The 18,499-nt window shown below is 42.8% G+C and overlaps 1 protein-coding gene across 7 annotated transcripts in view; it reads right to left on the reverse strand.

Moving 5' to 3' along the window:
- Window positions 1-18,499, reverse strand: part of mef2cb (myocyte enhancer factor 2cb) — a 58,697-nt gene that overhangs the window by 17,625 nt on the left and 22,573 nt on the right. For 6 of the 7 annotated variants that reach the window (XM_034540986.1, XM_034540992.1, XM_034540991.1 and 3 more), the window contains exon 3: window positions 10,563-10,766. In XM_034540986.1, the coding sequence (XP_034396877.1) occupies window positions 10,563-10,766 (204 nt within the window). Of the gene's footprint in view, window positions 1-10,562; window positions 10,767-10,936; window positions 11,112-18,499 lie in introns of those variants that run through there. The other variant, XM_034540989.1, reaches the window with a different exon arrangement.

Genomic DNA, 18,499 nt, shown 5'->3' on the forward strand with positions numbered 1-18,499 from the left:
GGTCAGGGTTGAAATAATCAGAGGCAGGTGTGAGCTACAAGGGAACTGAATCATATTTTATATTGCTTGGTGTGAGTACATCTGTCAAAGATTTGAGTTCTCTGATGTTTTAATTTGCCGGAAAAAAGTCCAGCCGTATATTCCTTTCATAGTTTAGGGTGTGGGTAATAACTCCATGTACTGTAGCTCTTGAGAAAATCTGTGGAGTGTATTTGGGTGTGAATTCAGGGTGGCCCCAGGGGGTCTACGAGGGACAGCTGACGCCTGCCCAGAGCTCCTGCCATACCAGGATCCGTCTGCTCGGCATTCTGCCACCCTGCTCACCCTCGCTATCCATCTTTCTGCCCCCATCGTTCTGTCTCAGTCTGCTGCGCAGTCTGTCTCTGTCTCCCTACCTCTGTCCTCTTTCCCTCATTTTCTGCAGCACTATCACATCTCAACATAAGCTGAGTCAAAACATTGTTGGCTTGACGGGTACAGCTTTATTTCTGATAGACTTGGGCTAGTTGATGGGTTGTGTTTGGAAAGAGCCTCATTGCTGACCATTCCCCTCCCCAGTTATCTTGGCAGTGGCTGAAGGGTACGACACATTCAATATTGTGTTTATGGCTATCGGCGACAACCAGGCCAGTGAATGTTTCTCAATGTCTTCAATGGCTGACAGCTTCAGCGAAAAAAAAAACTCTACAAAAACAGCCAGTTATAATAGGCCTTTTATATCTTTGCCAGCACTGTATGGTTTTTAGAATACACATACTATTGTAAGCAAAACCAAGACTTATAAAAGAAGATAGTATAGTAACACAAAGCACAAAGACTTTCCCCCAATAAATGCAGCAGTTTATGGTTTGCAGAATATTCCAGCAGGCGATGGAAAACAAGTTGCTGACAGATGAGCACAATATGAAAGCATTATTAACTGTGCCAATTGTGGATAATCATGTTTGATGTGCTGTTAAAATATAATAAAATTGTACTGGGAATAAACAGCTTTGCCTAGCAGGGTCTCAGCCTCTGTTTGTCACAATGTTGAGAAAAGTCACTCTGACTATCAGAGACACTCCTTGAAAACATGACTGTGTGCAACTCATACAGACCTGCCTTCAGAATATGTGAGCATTTGTGTAGGTTGAGTGTGACCACAGGGGGCACCTACAGCATGTGCCACAGATTGTTCTGCAGCTGGTTTAGGAATCAAAAGTGAATTACAAGGAAATCTAAAAGGGCTCCGAAATAATCTTCAAGAAAATGTCATCTAAAGCTAAGGAGTACACTATTTAAATATGAATTTCTGAATGGGTTTACGAGAGGTGTAACCATAACAAATCTAGTGTACACATCCTTTGACTGGTCTTTACACTATAACAACCCCACAATTTAGATTATGACCGTTTTAGGGTAAAAATGTGGCAAAAAAGGGAAATATTTGGAAAACCACGCGATAACAGGGAGCAAACTCAATTTTGTCAGATTAGATTGGCAAAGAGCAATGTGGCTCAGTGTCAGTAAGGGTGAGGCAGTGGGGAGAAAAGTTGTCCTTCCCTCACAATAACAAGATGGAGGTTGTCAGAAGTGGACCTGCTGTAGATTAAGACCCCCCCCGTCCCCAGCACCACTGCACATTAAGCCCACTCAGGGTGGCCTTCCTGGCGGCACAGATTGGGTAATAGTTTGAGATGTGCTCTCATTCTCTTTATTTCTATTTCTTTTTCTGTCTGTCTGGCTCATTCTGACTTGCTCTCGTTTTTGTCTCTCGACCTCACGCTCTCTGTCTCTCTCGCTCACTCTTTCTTTCTCTCTGCTTTTCATAGTGGAGGCAACATCAGAGGGATCAGGCTGGCTTAGTTTATTGGGAAGCAGATGGCAGACCAAAGGCAAGAAGGCCACAGTTTCATGAAGCGTGGTTTGAACATGCCAGGACCATGTCGAGGGGCATGCCCATGGATGATGGCTACATGGTGTGTGTGAGTGTGTGTATGTGTGTGAGTGACCATTCGGGGGGGGGGATTTTGTAGGTTACCAATCAGAGGAATGGGACCCCCAAATCCCAGCCTGTCCCTGCCTGTGTTTTTTTTCAGTCATCATCTGTGCATCCCGATTCACTGGTTGAGGCGACGTTTGAAAAACTATGCATCAATGACTTGGTGGCTTTGAAGCCCCTTACTCCTGGTGCCCTGCTACACTATAATCAGGAATCAAAGGCTGGCGCCTGCGATCCATCATCCCTGGCAAAGTGGTCGTGTGTTCAGTAATAACGCTGCTAACTGTGTATTGTAATGACTAGCTGTCTAGGGATTACTAGGTTGACTAACCATTAAAAAGGGAGTGAGAAATAGAGCACACATTTGAGAGGAGTGTTACGAGTAAATGAGAGAGACAGAAAGGGTCCTGTGAGCAACAAGGTTCCTTCACATTTTCTCCAAACTGTGGCATTGCGATGGTGCATGTGCTAAAATCGCCATTAAGAGGAGCCCACTGCAGACGACAGCTCACTCACAGACAGACAGTGTTAGCTAGCTAGTACATAGCACAATACCAGATGGTGCAGTGTTTCCCATATGGAATAGACAAACACTAAGCACATGTCAGAATCCAACACTGTTTGCTACAGCAGCATCCCGGCCATGGGAACAAAGTGGTCATTCACACTATAGTCACTACACTGTAAAATTATGAGACACAATGCCAGCTCAGTGAAACTGGATAAAGAGGGCACTTATGTCTGCACCCTCAACCTACCCATCTTCCATCCTGTCTACACTACAGATGCATAATTTGTCTCTATTCAAATGAATGACATAAATGAGAATGTTTCTACATGTATTTCTGATTCAACATGAAAAATCGATTCGCTAAGGCTAAATTGTATGTGGAAAACACTCTTAGACTTGCTTAATATACTGTAACGTCATATGAGCCGTTTATTTCAGTTCTTCACACGTCAGTATGTGACTACACTGTGACATGTGATGTCAATAAAGCCTTCAATTACATTCTTTAAATCTCCATTAGATAGTTCTAGTGTAATAGCTTCAGCAAAATGACTCTGTTATTGTGGCTCAAGCGACCCTCTATTCCGTACTTGTCCCCCCCACCAATCGTCACTTATCGTCTTTTGTCTCTCTGTCTCTTATCGTGTGGTACCACAGCAGGAAAAGGGAGCCTGAGGGAGGCCTTAAGTAACAATGACCAGCCGGTTGACCTCTATACTGTGACCTTGAGTTTCCACACCCTGTCCAAAGCCATAATCATGGCAGGGTAGGGGAGGGGCTGAGGCCAGGGGGGGAGCTCTAGGCAGGGCAGGGAATGCCATCTATAAAAATAGATCTTCATTATTCTGAATTTTCCACAAATAGTTTCAAAGAACAAGGCATCATTTCATCTTAATGGCAGGCGTGAATTGTTTTGGGCTGTGTAATGGAAAAGCTTTCCCTTTGGCAGTGTGGCCTCAGAAGTGGCCTGCCTTTTCACCGCTCCACACCACAGGGACCAACATATTGGCACATTTCAAACAGTCTATTTTTAAAACCTCTTCTTGTTGTTGTGTGCCTACCTCAGACTTCCGCTTCAGTATATTGACTTTAAAAAAACACCTCTGACAGAAATCCAAGTGCTACTTAGTTTCTTGTCTGAGGTTCTGCTTTTCTGTGCAGAGGACCTCTGATGTGGAATAAAATGCTGAGCGTGTAGATTATATGCATTATCTGTCATCTTGCTTTTAGCCACTCTTTAGAAGTGGATGAGGCATATCGTCTATAAAATAGGAACTCAGTAAACTTGCTCGCTTTATGTCTGAGGCTGGCGCCGCAGACAGATGTGTTGTAGTGTGCCAGCCTGAAACTTATGACAGGCAATGTTCAGCTTTGTGAGGAGATTGGCTTGGTTATGTGAGGTTGAACTCCTCTCAGGGTTTGTTTCTGATATCACAGGCAGACCTGCTGATTAAAATGCACCTCATTCTATGGACACAGATAACTTTCCAGGAATGTATTTTCTCTGTAATAAATAAAGTTTTCAAAAACAACCAGACAGGAAGCCTCTGTTTGGTAAAGTGTGGGGGTAGAAAAACAAGTGAATTGAATAATAGGACTTCTTTATCCGGGGGGATCAAATGTTTATAGGCACAGCAGGGTCTCAGATCTATGGCCTTATGCATGTGGTCGCCGAGGGCAACTCTTCATGGTCGGTACTCAGAAAGAGAGACGGAGGCTGAATGGATACTCAAACACTTCGCTTACTCACTCCTCTGTTTCAAAAACAACCCCCCACCCACCCTTTTTCAAACACGAGGGGGGAGTGAAAGAGAGAGCGAGAGAGTGATTCCATGCCTATTCTTCTACCCTCTCCCAGCAAGGACCGCCAGCTAGGCGACTATTTTTAGCTTCACCACACACTATTTTTAGACCAGTACCACTTTTTGAGGCATTTAAAAAGAATACATCAAATAAGAGCGTGATGGTTGTGGTTGTTTGGGGGTGGCGCTTTATTTTGACCATCTAACGAACTAAGTTTCAAGTGTGAAGGAAATGGAGTGACTTTTTTTTTACTTTCTACTTTTTGTCTTCCCACCCTTTTCCATGCATTATAATGAACAATTGTTTATCTGAAAGCCTCAAGTCCAAACCGAAGAAGACATATACGTGTTTAAACGGGTAAAGTAGTACAAGGTCAAAGGCATGACCCTGCTTGTGATATTCTTCACACTTTGAACAACGAAAAGTGTTTCACATATATTTAAAATATGTGGTAGCTTGTTTATTTTTTCCCACCAACCTTCAAACTGGCTTGTAAGTCTGGGAAATACTTCCAGAGCCAGTGATGATCCACTGTAAATATAAAGTATGATCTGATGGTAGAGGTGTGTGAAAAGTTATTAATATTTAAAGAATTCCTCTTAACCTTTCTTCAACTTGTGATTCTCAACCCTGGCATATTACTAACTAGCATTTTCTTTTTGGGATGCGCTTGTACACAGTCTTTGTTTTAACAAACTGATACTGTGAGCTTTCCAATGTCATAAGGTTAATTGACTTTGTCAGTCAAAGAAGCTTCAGACCTTAATCCTCAGCGCACCAGGAAAAAGAAGCCATGTTGCCGATCTCCCCGTCACTAGTAAACACTGAGGCACTCTGATCTCTGTGACAACCCCACCCCTTACCTCCACCCCATGTCGCACCACATGTACCCTATCCTTAAATCCTCAAAATGACTCCACACTAAATGACTGTGGACAACTGTAAGACAGGAGATAATGATATGACTCCCTTATTTCTCTTGGATGCTGACACATGTCAAAGTCTCACAGGATAAATTAGTGAAGGCATTCAAGACAGAGTAATTATACAGTGTTTGAGAGCCATGAGAAGAAGTCATTCAGTAGGCTGTTTGACACCCAAACTCCTTAAGGCTAATGTTCTCCATGCTGTTTAGAAACCAAATAAGCACATGGAATAGCACACATGCTGGAACATATTTTCACAAGACCGAGGCATGAGAACTTGAGCACACTGGCACTTCAGAGAGGGAGATCACATGTCATGTTGACTTGAGAGAATATTATGAGAAAGCAGAGAAAAAGATGTTTGAATCAATAAAGACTGGCATTTTTGTATGTGACAGTGAAATCCGCCAAATTAGTCTCTGAGGTGTTTAAAATGTGAGGAGAAATCAGTTTGTATTGCTAATTGTAACATTGCTTGCAGTAAACAGAAGTAAAGTGTGGATATGCTAAATTACTCATTTTCTTTGTGCCATCTTCCAGACGTACCTGCTTGATTTACTTTCTCTTTATGTTTCTTCATTTCCACGCCAACCCCCACTCCCTCTTACTTTCCTCTTCCTCCCTCCCTCCCTTCAGTGGACTGTCACTGGGCTGAAATCACACCTGTGCTTCTCACACATCTCGGCACACGGGTGAAACATACGCAGGGTGAAACATGGTGAGGAAGCTTTGCTGAATCTCATTAGCCAAGCGGGTAGTCATTAACAGAATGACCTTTGGAAATAATTACCAGCCTTCCTCCCCCCATCCCTCTTTCCCTCCCTCCTTCCCTTCTCGCACTCATCCATCCCTCTGTCCCTCCCCTTCCCCCTCTCATTCAATAGTTTCCTCCTAGGTGAGGACAGAGGGAGCAAGCAGGAGAAAAGAAGGGAGAGAAATTAGTTTAGCATGGGTGGTGAGGCAGGTCCCCGCTGCTGCTGTTTAAGATTACAGGGTGAGCTGAACTTTTAGATTAGGTTAATCTGCTGGAAATGGGATTGGCCAACAGCCTTTCCTCTGGCAGGTAGGCAGGTCAGCTCAGCACCAAGAGGCATGTGCCATTCCATGTGATACAGGCATCAGCGTGTGCTGTGCAGGCTGAGGTCATCACAATGGCGTCAACTCTGCAGGGTTCGAGCCAATTGTCCATGTGTATGTACACATGCATACACCCATGCAGTGCAGTCATTGCGAGCACACGCGTACACAGGCCAATCACACTTTTGTGCATGTGCAAATACAGTACACACAAGTATAAAAGCATTATAGCCCTCAGGTATATCCAGACATTCAGGGGGCATAGCTGCTCACTAAACGCTTTAGGTTGTTTCACAAACCTGTGTTCTTTGTTTCAACAGAGGGGTAAACAAACACATTGTGGAACAGGGATTTGGCACAGCCCAAATGTGTATTTGGATTTGGGGCTGTTAAATCAAAGCAAGAGCCAGCCAGCGCTGCTTAGGTTTTGGCTTGATCTGCCTTCATTGGAAGAAAGGACTCTTTTATTTGCTAACGCAATTAACAAGCTTCGCACCGGCATAATAAATCACAAATAAGAGGTGAAAGTGGTTGTTCTTAAGCAGGTATAAAAAAAGGAGAGATGGATCTTTTCTCTTGTCATTTCCCAACACGGCTTCCCATTTCTCCTCTAATGTTGTTCGCATGTCCAGGAAACCAGCTTGGCAGACACAAAGTATGGGAAATCTATCTGCTTGTTTGACTGTTTTATCTGGAGCCAGAGTCAGAGTGTACTGTAGACCTGCCAGGACAACACATTTGAACCCCGTTCGGACATCCAATGATGGGAGGATCCGTCTCTGTGTTTGCTTTCATCAAGCTACAAGAGCCTCGATGAGCTTACATGTCTTTGAACAATTAGCATTAATTAAGAGGACCTCCTCGCTTGTTTATGTAACAGCTGATAACAGCGTGTAGTACATGTTTTATTACAGTCTCTAAGGGGGAGACTCTGCAAGTTTAGATGCCAATGTATCCTGCATGATATGTGTGGCTTGTAATGAGCTTTAAAAAAAAGTTTTTAAGTAATTATTACAGGTTTTTATGGGCCATTCATTGTAAATGTAACAATACTTGTCGCCATTTGGATCAGCAATGCTATTTTTGTTTTACCACTTTACCGCTTTGGTTTCTTGGTCTTTTGCTTTCACAGATATTTGTGGAAGTGTCATTTCCAGCTGAGCCTGAGTCATCAGGCCCTTCTTTACCACACCTCTCTCTATCTCTCTTTCTTTCAATCCCCTATTTCGGTTTTCACCCATTGACCCATCCATAGATTCAACCTAATATAGAAAAAAACTCTCAGAGATTATGTATGTTCAATGAAAGAGAGGGCGAGATAGAAAAAATCCCTCCAGCCTCTTGTAAACATGCTGTAGCTGGAGAGGCTGTGCAACGCTCTCAGTGCCACTCTCTGAACAACGCTAATTATCAACCAAAGACATGCTAATTACATAGAGCTTTATTGCTAATGTAGCAGGCCTCTATGCCATCCGCCCACACTCTGAGCTCCGCTCCCCTACCTCTGCCTCTCCTCCCACTACACCTTCAGGCACAGCAGTAACAGAGGGAAAGAGATGCATACCGTTTGTATACTTCTAAAGACAAGAGCTTTCTACAAATTTGAAATTAAATATGTCACATATCAAATGTCACATTTAAGGCCTTAGTATTCATTTCTGGGGGGTGGGGACCTAGATTTAATCTCGACCTCTGAATCCAGACCCCCTCACGTTTCTTGACCTCCTCCTCATCATCCTGCCATCTCAACAGGAAGTCCGCTTTACTCCCGTCTCCCCCCCAAACTCAACATCCACCCATGTTCCTGGACCTGTGACGTAGCCTAGCAGCGGCACACAAGGCTCAGCGGGAGAGATCCAACCCCCCTGCCCCCCATTGTTGCCCTCGCTCACCCTCCCGCTGCACACACCCTCCTCCCACCCATGCTAAACGTGCTAGTGTCAGCCCTGTGGCCAATCCCGTTAGCACGCCGCAGCCGAGGCTGAAGGCCTCTTCTGATCGATTTCTACCGCTGTGAGTTGTTCCGCGTCCTCCAGGGATCACAGTGTAGGTAGTGCGCCACGGCACTCGCCCCCACTAGGCTCTTTAGCGTCTTCCCCTGACACGGCTGTTTACACGTTAGCCATCCTCTGCTCTCTAATGGAAACACTGTTAAAGAGAGAGCTTCAAAGCAGGGAGCTCTCGTCACGGGCACTTGCTGAAACATGTGACAACTCTCTTCAGCTGGGGCAGGGTAATACACTGACTACACAGTTGCTGAAGGGCTTGCTGCATAACATATAGCAGTCCTTACAGGTAGAGTGGTAGCAAGATAGGTTAATGTCAATTATATGATGCACAGAGAATTATGTTGTATCTCTACTGATATACTTTGATACGATTCATTTTGTACAAACTGTGGCTAATCATATGGATTTCTGAAAATAGATGTAGACAGCGTTATTGATTATTGCATGTTTTAATATTGCAAAACTGATTTCATGTTTTGAAAAATAATCTACAGCTTTATACGTTATACGTTATAGCCTTATCCACATTAACAATTAAAAAAAGGCTCAATAATATGAACTATAGGGTGGGAATAAGAACACATACTGCATTGCAGAACATAATAAGCTGTTATGCTGTCTCCAGTGGATTCATTTGTATTGTTTATGATAATGCACCCAGTCCGATCTTTTGTCATTAAGGTTAAAAGTATGTTGAGTGCTCTATCCCTTGATGTATGAGTTACATTAACACACTACATATTTGACTGCAACAAATGCAAATGGTGATGGAACAAAAGCAATAAATACATTGATGCTGTTTTTAACCTCCAAATATGATAGGAAGGAAGAGGTAATTATACAAAGAATGGGACTAATCTAAGACTAAATCTTTTCTAAAGAAAAATACATTTAATATGAATGTGCAAATTCAAAAGGTTTATAGTCAGGTGCCGAGTGCCATCTGGAATAGCAGGACTGTTCCCGGTGGGCCTGTCCACCCGTGGGCGGGCGACAAGCACAGCAACACCCTAATGAATGAAGATAAAAACATGTCCCATGCTGTTTGATCCTGTGTTAGACTGGACAGCCAGCTCCATAGGTGTGAGCGTGCTTAGAGTATACATTTATTATATCTCACTGGGTCTCCACTTTTCTTTCGGTCTTTTTAAATCATGGGTTTAGAATAGCAGACTGTCGTGCATGAATTGTGATCAAGACACCAAAACAAATTAACATTGTGCTACCATCAGGTGCCTATTGCATTACAAACTGATTATGCATACAAAATAAAAACATGGGGATACATTTGGACACTCTTAGCTGCCAGAATCGTACATATGTTATATATTCTTAGTTTTGTTATTTATTACCAATGCCTACAGTAAAAAACAAACTCCCAGTTAATCAGGAGTTTGGAGAATTTAACACATTGTAAGCATCACATTGCAATAAAGAATTAATGTATCAAGCAGACAAAGAATACTGAATGCACTGTATGTTTTATTTTCATATAGTTGAACAAATGTAATTCATTCAACAATACTTTGTGGAACAGTTTAATCAGCAAGCACGGTGTGAGTGTAAATGTGTGTGCACAAGAGAAAGGGATAAACCCTGCATGCATGTCTGTGTGTGTGTGGCTCGCCGGTTTTGCCAAAGCTACAGTGTGAATGTTGCATGACAGGTTCACGTTGGGAGTTTAACGATCCTGGAGGGTGCCAGCGTCATTTCCTGCTTTATCTACCTGCCTACCGGCTGGCCTGACAGCACTGTTCAACATCGCCTTGAGCCATACAAGCGACATGTGTCCAAAGCAAGTCAGATCAACATCCTCGTCTAAGAGGCACATCAATGGTGACAAGACACCGAGGGTTGGTGATTGCATGTCACAGGGGACTGTCTGAAAGGTCCAGATCAATGATAGGCTAACATGTTTTGGTTACAAAGTCCACACAATACAAGAAGGCAATTTAAATAAACATATTCTCATGAAATTAACAACATAGAGTGTTAAAATTGCTTTAAAAAAATGTTTTATTGATATTGGGACTGAACCCTTGTGGAAGACTGACAAACCATGGGAGCAATTATTTCTTACACTATGTTAGGTGTGAAGACAAAAAGAGAGAAGTATGGGTTGCTGAATGAGTCACAAATGCTGTAACCATCTGTCAGCTTGTGCGTTTCTGTGTGTTTGCATGAGAGTGCATGTGTGCATGTGTCTGTGCGTGCGAGTCCGAGTGCATTAATGTGTGTCGTCTGCATCTTCTTACCTCCACAATGTCGGAGTTGGTCCTGCTCTCATGGGGCTCATTGTACTCGGTGTATTTAAGCAGGACCTTGTCCATGTCTGTGCTGGCATACTGGAACAGCTTGTTGGTGCTGTTGAAGATGATCAGGGCGATCTCACAGTCACACAGCACGCTCAGCTCATACGCCTTCTTCATCAGGCCAAACTTTCGCTTTGTAAATGTCACCTGGGGAAAAGAAGGAGATACACAAAAAATATTTTCACTGTGCGAAGATTTATGTTCCCACATCTATTGTCACTGAACTGAATTTGATTCACCTGTAATCAAATCAATCAATATGTCTCAAATGTAGTCACGATTTAATTATATATATAAAAAAATAAAAACATTCTCACATTATTCGCTTTCTAATGAGACAATAAATAAAATACAATTAAAATACAAATAAGACCTAATGTTTCCTCTTTCAAATTAGTAATTCTCAGGGACAGTGAATTAACGGTAAGTGGAGTCTGCTGATGGTTCAATGCTCCCTGACTGTAACTGTCCATCGACGATACCAGGAAAAAAGAAGAAGACAAAAGAAGCTGGGTTTGTATTTAAGGAACTGAAAATACTCAGTCTCAGACAGATAACGGTTATTGCTTGTACATCAAAGCGCACAGAGGTTCATCATGCAACACATGTCACGTTAAATAGTCTCTTTCTCATGGCCCGAATGTGCTCGCTCTCTCATTCCCGCTTTGACACAAATAAATACACGTACCTGTAACTATTTTCATCTAAAAAAAAATAGCTGAGGCATACTATTTATTTTCTCACAGTGACATTAACATATATCGTGCAGTTGTTTTGTTGCCCAATTAACCGCCTCTCATAGTGAATAACAAGCCATTGATATAAATAACGGATAGGTTCCCTCACTGCGCTTGAAACCATTTGTGAGAGCTCAAATAATGACAATACACTCAACTTAATGTGTCTTCTCTAATAGGGCCTTTTCTCTCTCATTCTCTCTCTGGGTATGTGTGTATATGCATGTATGTGTATGTGTGCTGGTAAGACTGGTAACCACACACACATACAAGTGCCCACATTGTCAAAATAGAACAGCCTCTATTCCTCTATTGTTTGGATCAAAACTAGAGCAGTGAAAGTGAGTTAATTCCAGTGAGCTGCACCTGGTTTCTTTTCCAAGCCATGTGTGCAAGCTCTTCGGCTGTATGGGAAAATGAGAAAATGTGCCACTGCCAGCTTCCTTGTCTGAGCAACGCTTGGTTTTTGTATTCAACTTTCTTTAATTTCCTTCTGTGACTGTGTGTATTATTTACATTGGAGATCTGTATTGACAACGCTTTTTTCTTTTACAAAAGGAAATACTGCCAAAGCTGTGCCCAGCTGGTAGCTAATGATCTCAGTTGATTAACTGCATGTTTGTCTATTCTCTTCTGACACTGAAGTGGGCCAAACACCACAGAATGAAAACCTCCCAACACTCAGTAAAACATAGTTATAAAGGCTATAACCATAGACTATAAAAACCTTTACAAAGAACAGCTTTAAAGTAGAGACCTCCATGTGTGGTAAATCAGGGTAATGCATGATTTGCGGCATAAATCTATCATGCGCTGCCCTTCACATTTTCTCTTTACTACTCTGAGGTCTGAAAAAGGAGATAGGATTGAATGGATAGTGATAGATAGTTTCAGATTTCCTGAAATAATATCTTCCAGGATGCACCAGGGAAACTGAATATCACACTATCTCTCACCGCCACCCTGTCTTTCTCCCTCTTGAATGCGAGTGGATAAAACCTTGCATGAACTGCCGTATTCTAAACCAGGTAAAGTTTTCCAGTGATGTCGTCATGTCACGCCGAGCTATGTGTGAGACAGCAGAGGCTGAAACCAGAGAAACAGGGACGGCATTCTAACTCCTCACAAAGCGGTGTGTGCTATGTCAGCTTCTGTACCTCAACACAAACACACATCTGATTCACCGACGACATCAGCAGAACATTCCCCTGGGCTCTAAATACCAGGCTGACATTTACGCGGTCATACGGAAATATGAAGAAAAAAACAACCCACATTCTTAGCGCCGTACGATCAAAAGGCCTCTTGTGACAATAAAATTAATTGTCATATCCAACCCACTCCAAGCTGAATGGTCCAACATTGAAATATGCGCACCCTAAAGGGTGCAACCGCAGAGCTACAGTACAAAGTGTAGCCGAGCGAGTGAATAAAATGACAGGACTGTAGGACAGAAGGTCAAAGCAGACTATTCGGGAAAAGGACATGTAGAGTGTTGTCTTCCCCTGGTGTTTTCATGCAAGGGGCACCAGGGCAAACGCAGGACACAGCTAGCTGCCGGCCCAGCTCCGTTATCACCCACTCACTCAGTCACACACTCTACTGGGGCCATTAATGTTTCAGAAGGTGGCACGTGGCGCACACAGTGGGCCGGGTGTGTGTCCCAGATGTCCAGAGCTGCTAGTCTCAACCGATTGTTCACATATTACTGGACCACTTGCAAACAACTGCACAACCCCTCCCCCACACACACATACACACACACAAACCCAGCAGTGTTTGTTTTAAGTGGACGACACTTATCCGCTAAGTCTCATTTCAAAATGTCAAAACTTTAAAACAGAATCCAATCAAAGTTATGTTTGGAACTGTGCGTATATTCCCCACATATTTTACTTCTCACATTGAGTGACTTTAACAACACCACACTGCTCACTGCTTGAGGTAACTGTCGTGACTTCATGCCCTCACATGATGCCGTCATGTGACCCGTTCAACCCACCAATATTCAAGCTGGTGCCTTCTTCCCAAGCAGCAGCTGTAAACTAGTTTGCTGGACCTTTATTCCAGGAGCGCCTGCTGAGTGGCTAATAACACATGCTATGAATGACACAGCTGATCTACAAACATGTGCATATATTGGCCTTTCTTAGCAGAAACATGTTTATGACAGAAGAATTGAGAAAGAGAAAAAGGTATAGACTATGTTCATGATATAGTAAATGATCATGATATTTAACTTAGTTTGGATGCAGCGCATTAAATGGATGGAAGACCATTAAAAGTTTCACCATGTTGGTATATAACATTTTTATTCATCACCGTTTATATCTTATTTCTAATTCATACTTTGGATTACGTTGGACTTTTTAGTTTTCTCTGAATGAGGTTTCTGTCCTTGTTGTTAAACTCAAAACATGGTAAGCCTGCCCTATGTCAGAGTGGGTGTAGTCTTTGTGTCTTTTTCGGTGGGTGCTGTTAGACACACCACTGTGTTAATAACAGAGAGAATTACATTACAGCACATTTGGAACTGTTAAAATGGTCCAGTGTGTGAGTGTGAACCCAACTGTGTCTTTTCACAGCAAATTGGTAACCAGGGTGTGAAACCTATCTTCACAAGCACACACACAGGAAAATGTTGTAGGAAAAAAAATTTAAAAAATAGTTGTGGTAAAGATTAAATAATAGCATCATGTGACACCATAAGAGATTACTCTGTTATGGAAAACCTTGTGGAAGCGATATTACCACATTTTCCTTCAGAATTTTCGATCCTTTGTGACAAAAACACCTCCTCTGACAAATCATATCTACTTAGTATGTACACGGATACTTCTTTATACGTGCTACATAAGTCTCAACTACATTTAGCACATAATGGGCCCTCTGTCCATAATGAACACTCCGACCTCCTCCCCAAGAGAGATTCAGACATTTTCTTTTCAAAATCATTTAGCTTTTCTTTCTTCTTTTGTTGTTTTTCTTCTTTCTACAGGTTTGTTTAAATGTAAATGAAAGTATGATACCATTGGAAAATAACCAATATATAAGAAATTATGAAAATAAAATAATCGGCTCTGCCCTGCACAATTGACTTGTCACATTTTCTCTGGCATGAAAGGAGAAAAACGCCCAGGATAAACAGAGGGACGGAAAGAAAGGAGGGATAGTGGCTGATTCTATGCCACATGGGTGAGAGAGAAAGAGGGGAGGGAGAAGAGAGGGGGCGGACGCACAGGAAGCACATTTGTATGCATTTCCTCTCATAACAGGAAGAGGCCAGTGGCTTCCCCTTCACAATGGCTTCGCTTCTGCTTCCCACCTCCTGCCTGCTTCCCTGGGGGAGGAGGAGGTGGAGGAAGAGGAGGAGTGGGGAGAAAGGCACCAACAACTGCTGGTTAGCAAACCAAACATGGCTGTGCGGGGACACACACACGCAAGCACACACACACATAGATGTCAGTCAGCTATGGAGCAGCACGATTTGTCTTGAGACAAACACTTATCCCATTGTCAGGGGCCAAGCAGGAAGACACGGGCTTACGCAAAAGGAATAAGAGGAGCCCAGGACCTGAGCCTGAACTCTGTTTCACAGCCAAAGAAGCTGTTAAAAGGGGCATTACGACAAAAGAGCCTTTGTCCCACCACTAATATATGCTCTGCTCTTCTAAAACCCCACTTATCATCCTTTTTCATGCACTTTCATTATACAGTAGGAACAGGAGGCAGCAGACTCCAAACATTTCTTCTTTCAGTGTCTGAATCGAAAGTGTCCACTTTGAGTTGACCTGTGGAACTGTGGAACTGATTGAGCGCTGTCTTAATTATGCCTATTTTAGTTATAGTTGTCTTAAAATACATGTTGTTCTTCTTACCAAAACTTGTAATTACATTTCAGGACAGCACTGTAATAGCTGGCTAGGCTCCTTCTCTGTATGCTCCTGTTTATGCTGAAAAACCACAACTGGAAAGGTCCACTGACAAAAAAAATTGGATGTGACAATGCAAGGCCCAAGTTAGGGGCCGGAATGACAAAAATAACTGTTGTCATTCATTTGAGGTGGATGAACTTTTGTCGTGGCACTACATCTGACACTGTATACGACTGTGGGTCAGTGGTTAGCAGGTCCATCTTTCAATCAGGGGGTTGGGGGTTCAATCCCCGCCCTAGTCGATGTGTCCTTGAGCAAGACACTTAACCCTGAATTGTTCCCTGTAGCTGTTCTACAGTGTATGAATGTAACATGATTGTAAGTCACTTTGGATAAAAGCGTCAGCTAAATGACATGTAATGTAATGTATACTTAAGGAAAATCATGTACCCGCAAATCAAATTGTTTTAGTGATTTCTGCTGCAGGTTTTCACTTTCTTATAAAAAACACTACTCAGAATTAGCTTCCAGTAGTAAAACAAGAAAATGTAAATGAGCAAGTAATTTAAAGCATTAAATGAATGGCCAGTCTACAGTCGGTATGTGCAACAAATATACTTTTATAATCAGATTGTTACTCATATTTATGAATTTTGAATATTTCATAAAATGTCATGATTGTTTATAGCCAATATATAAACTAATGTTTACTTTCAAAATGATAACATAACATATACTATACTAATAGCAGGCAAAGGAAAGATCAGAGAGAAAGATAGAGCAGCTATCAAGACACAATGAAAGTTAAAGAGGTCGGATGAGAGAGCCATGCAATAAACATGTGAGCGAGAAGCACAAGACATAAGTTAAGAAGGCAAAAGTATACAACAATACAGCGGAAAGAAGGTGAGAGCTTAGTGAACCCTTTTCAGGTGAGGTCTCGAAGCGCCGAACATATGACAGAGAGGTGTGCTACCCGCTGGGGTAAAAGAAGAAGATGGTAGAAGGTGGGAAACAAGGAATTAGAGCTAGGGGTGCAGGGGTGAGGAGCTACCCTGTGGGCCTCATTAATTTCCTGCTGTTAATTTTGCTTGCACATTTTCTCACCCCAGTGCTGTTGATTGGAGAAAAGAATGCGTTGTCGCGGCAATAAAAAGACCCCTTATTTCAGCTGCAGTTAACATGGTGATGGAAGAGAAGCGCTATATGCAGGAACACATGTATTTTTTTTATTTTTACTATCTGTTCCAGCCAAGTATATGTTAGTGTGACTGCTGTTTGTGGGAGTTGGGAGATCCTCCTGTTTTACTTTCGGTCAATGATGACCACCCCCATGTTTAACCTTTGGCCCTGGGTCCCTTCCCCCTTGAAAAATGCATGCCCCCCCCCCCCCCCCCCCCCCCCCCACACACACACACACACACAGATTTGTACAAACAAGTCATCCTAAATTAAGCCTACTGAGTGTACTGGCTGAAGAGGTAACACTAATTAGAGCCAATTGCAGCAAATTAGTTGATCCACAGAGAGATAGTCACGTTTTAGATGTGTACATATGTTTACAAGCATCATGGGTCTAAGCTGCATAAACCTGACACCAAATACACCATCTAATGTGTTTGAGTGTGTAATCTGAATGTCTCAAATCTATAGTGTGTGCACAAAAATACCTGTGCATGCATCTTGAACTGCAGGTGTGTGTGTCTATCTTTGTGTGTGTGTGTGTGTGTGTGTGTGTCTGTGTGTGTGTGTCTGTGTACGTGCTAGCTGAGGCAAGAGAGTATGCTCTCTGTGTGCAGCCCATGAGTTTATGGCACAGGGGGCTCTTTCATGTGCCCGAGGCTGGGAGAGGGTCTGAGTGGTCAGGGGGCTTGGAGCCAGGGCTCCACACTGCTGCCCACTGTCCAGAGCTCCGGGCAGCCAGTCAACGCCAGGGAGGCCTGGCCCTTCTGTCCCTGCTCTGGGGAAGTGTTTCTGGGCCTGAGGGTTGCAGCCCAAAGTGGCCGCCCAGAGAGAGAGTCAGGCTTTTTGCCTCCTATCATACTGCCGCTGCAGGGAGGGCAGGGGTTCGGGAGGCACTGTAGCCCTGGAGGTGGCATGGTAGTGTTGACAGCCACACAGAGTGGCGCCGCTCGAAAGAGGACTGCAGTATGAACATTTAAGATTTAGGGGAAATGCTAACAATGTTTTGTTTATTGTTTATTTATATTGCTATTTTGGAGTGAACAGTTGGTGTACCATGTTCTATTTAATACAACTTTATGGGTCAAATAATTCATCAATACATTAAATGCAGAAGACCGCAGAATATATTTTGTAAGTCTGAAAGGAAACCTTTTCAGACATAAAACAATAAATCCTCTGGTGTTTATTTGGCTTGGGCTCTGATAAATTTCTTCAAAAAGGAAGTGAAAATATGCAAAGCCAAAGCTTCCGTTTTTCTTTCTTTTTTTTTTAAAGAAAATTTAAGTTGTCTCTGTCTTGTGATGTCCGCTTCTACGAAATGCAGTGATGTCATTTATTTAGGCCGTAGGTTGAATGACACTAAATGCCATATGCTCAGCATGCTTGCACATGACTGGATGACATCATATCAGTAAGACTTGCTGTTCGACTAAAACAAACAACTAAATAAGTAATCTATCATATCAGAGATCAAAACAACAAAATACAGTGACATATTGATTTTCCTTTCCCTGAACCCTCTCTCCCTCCTCCTCTCTCTGTAAGTAAAGCCCGGATATCTCAGGCATCGATTCCCCTCAGGTGTCCTTCCTGTCTCCCTCTTTCCCTCCTTATCCGCAGGAGCCGGAGTGCCTGGTACAACTGGCGGGCCCAGTGTAAGGTGGGATGAGAGCGAAGGGCTGAGATAACAGTAAGGAGGAGGTGTGGGTGCTGCAGCAACACGATATCTTTAGTCCTCATCTGAAACTCTGTGACCTCCTCCTTGCTCTTGTCTCTCTGTCTGCCTATCTCTCAATAACATACATACATACATAAATCAGAATACAGAGAACATGGGTGCATACTGCCACACCTCCGTGCATATTTATTAAATCTTTCTGCTGAAGTATCTTTATCACTCTTTCCTTCTTGTGCTGCAGCTATGACTCTTAAGGCATCCTGTTTTCGAGAGGAGACAGGTTCACTTCACATCCTCACTCTCCCCTAAGTATCCTCTTGCTACTTACACATCACACTCATTGAGACCAGTCATGACAGGGGTCGCAATCTACTTCAATTACTCCTGCAGTATTGCCCAATCGAT

This window comes from Cyclopterus lumpus, chromosome 9 (assembly GCF_009769545.1).
Source record: "Cyclopterus lumpus isolate fCycLum1 chromosome 9, fCycLum1.pri, whole genome shotgun sequence".
Classification (NCBI taxonomy): Eukaryota; Metazoa; Chordata; class Actinopteri; order Perciformes; family Cyclopteridae; genus Cyclopterus; species Cyclopterus lumpus.